Here is a 2,057-nt window from a genome sequence, read left to right as displayed (position 1 = left end):
TTAATAAATGTTTTGTTTTGATACATAAGTTGTTCGGGTTTTTTCATCTAAAAAAAAGCGACATTAATTTCTTGACGACATTGTGGCTTACTTTGTTATGTTTATCATAGTCATTGTTTTATAATTGTAAATTTAGTTATAATTAATACTAGTCTTGACCGTTGTTGTTTGTTTGTTTTTGAATTTCGCACAAAGCTACACGAGGGCTATCTGCGCTAACTGTCCCTAATTTAGCAGTGTAAGACTAGAGGGACGGCAGCTAGTCATCACCACCCACCGCCAACTCTTGGGCTACTCTTTTACCAACGAATAGTGGGATTGACCGTCACATTATAACGCCCCCACGGCTGAAAGGGCGAGCATGTTTGGTGTGACGGGGATTCGAACCCGCGACCTTCAGATTGCGAGTCGAGCGCCCTAACCACCTGTCCATGCCGGGCCTGTTTGTTATTAAGCACAAAGCTACACAAAGGACTATCTGTGCTCTGTCCATCTCGATACTGTTTCTAGCGGTATAAGTCCGCAGACATTCCGCTGTGCCACTGGGGGAGAGTCTTACTAAATATTTCAAGTGTCATCATTAGTTAAGATTAACGGCAATTCGTTTGGGAGAAATAAATAAAAAAAGACTTTTTTTCCAAAAAAGTAATTATAAAACTGAAAACCTTCACAAAACCCAATAAAAACATACGAATTATGGTCACTAACGTATATGTTTTTAAAATTTGTCAAGAACTTCGAACTGTCTATTTTAAGCTAAGTATGTGTATAAACTAAAACGTAAAACGATCTAACAAAGGGGAATTCAAGTCAGCCGTCGTGAACGCTGGAGGTATCATATACATACTTAAGACAAGAATATCAAGTTTTGTTGCTAAGCGACACAGACGAACCCAGCGTTACCAAAAGACAACTGGCTTTTGTAGATATTAGATAGATTGTATTAACGCCAATATATCGTGGAAAAACAAATAATATTGGATAGAAGTAAAGTATTTACGATCAGATCTCACCAGTGTGCATTCCTATCCTGATTTGCATTGTTCGTTCTGGACGATGGCGGATTTTAAAATTCCGGATGGCTTCTCTGAGCGTTAGGGACATGCGTGCAATCTCCCGGGCGTGTTCATTTCCGTTCGAGACAGGAAGTCCTGACACAACCATGTAAGCGTCACCGATAGTCTCCACCTACGAAAAGATGCGCGAAGGAAGATGATGAAAAAACTCACTCTGAACAGATTCGGAGGAATGTAAGAAGAAACATCTGAACTCTAGCGCAATCTCTAAATTAATTCCTTTAGTTTGAAAATTTGGATGTTTAATGTTAATGTACACCTGTGGAAACTAAACTATGTTGTTACTCAACTGAGAGGGGTGTGAGAGACACCTGAATTCTGATGTGAAGATTCAGCATCACGTTTCTTAGTCCTGTTGTATTGTCATATGGTGTATGTTCTTTTATATCACTTGGAATAACCCACATTTACCCAAATCATGGTGACAAGGATATTTTGTTCATTTACTCTATTGCAATGTGTTTAGCCCACAATAGGCTTTAAACGATGATTAAATTAGATAAGAGAACCTCTAATTAGAATTTTTTTATGTGCATTAAAATTCTTAAAATTATTTCATTTCATGTTTACGTAGCAATGATTAAATTATATAACAGAACCTCTAACAATGATTAGATTAGATAACAGTACCTCTAACAATGATTAAATTAGATAACAGAACCTCTAACAATGATTAGATTAGATAACAGTACCTCTAACAATGATTAAATTAGATAACAGAACCTCTAACAATGATTAAATTATACAACAGAACCTCTAACAATGATTGGATTAGATAACAGAACCTCTAACAATGATTAAATTATATAACAGAACCTCTAACAATGATTAAATTATATAATAGAACCTCTAACAATGATTAAATTAGATAACAGAACCTCTAACAATGATTAAATTAGATAACAGTACCTCTAACAATGATTAAATTAGATAACAGAACCTCTAACAATGATTAAATTAGATAACAGAACCTCTAACAAT

General features: G+C 35.6%; 1 protein-coding gene across 1 annotated transcript in view; it reads right to left on the bottom strand.

Annotated features, from left to right (window-relative positions):
* LOC106462216 (atrial natriuretic peptide receptor 1-like) overlaps positions 1-2,057 on the bottom strand; it is a 28,933-nt gene that overhangs the window by 5,524 nt on the left and 21,352 nt on the right. The window contains exon 12 of the mRNA XM_022389403.1: positions 1,014-1,188. Within this exon, the coding sequence (XP_022245111.1) occupies positions 1,014-1,188 (175 nt within the window). The remainder of the gene's footprint in view (positions 1-1,013; positions 1,189-2,057) is intronic.

Source organism: Limulus polyphemus, unplaced genomic scaffold (genome assembly GCF_000517525.1).
Source record: "Limulus polyphemus unplaced genomic scaffold, Limulus_polyphemus-2.1.2 Scaffold1119, whole genome shotgun sequence".
Taxonomy (NCBI): Eukaryota; Metazoa; Arthropoda; class Merostomata; order Xiphosura; family Limulidae; genus Limulus; species Limulus polyphemus.
This window is presented reverse-complemented; position numbering and strand designations above follow the sequence as displayed.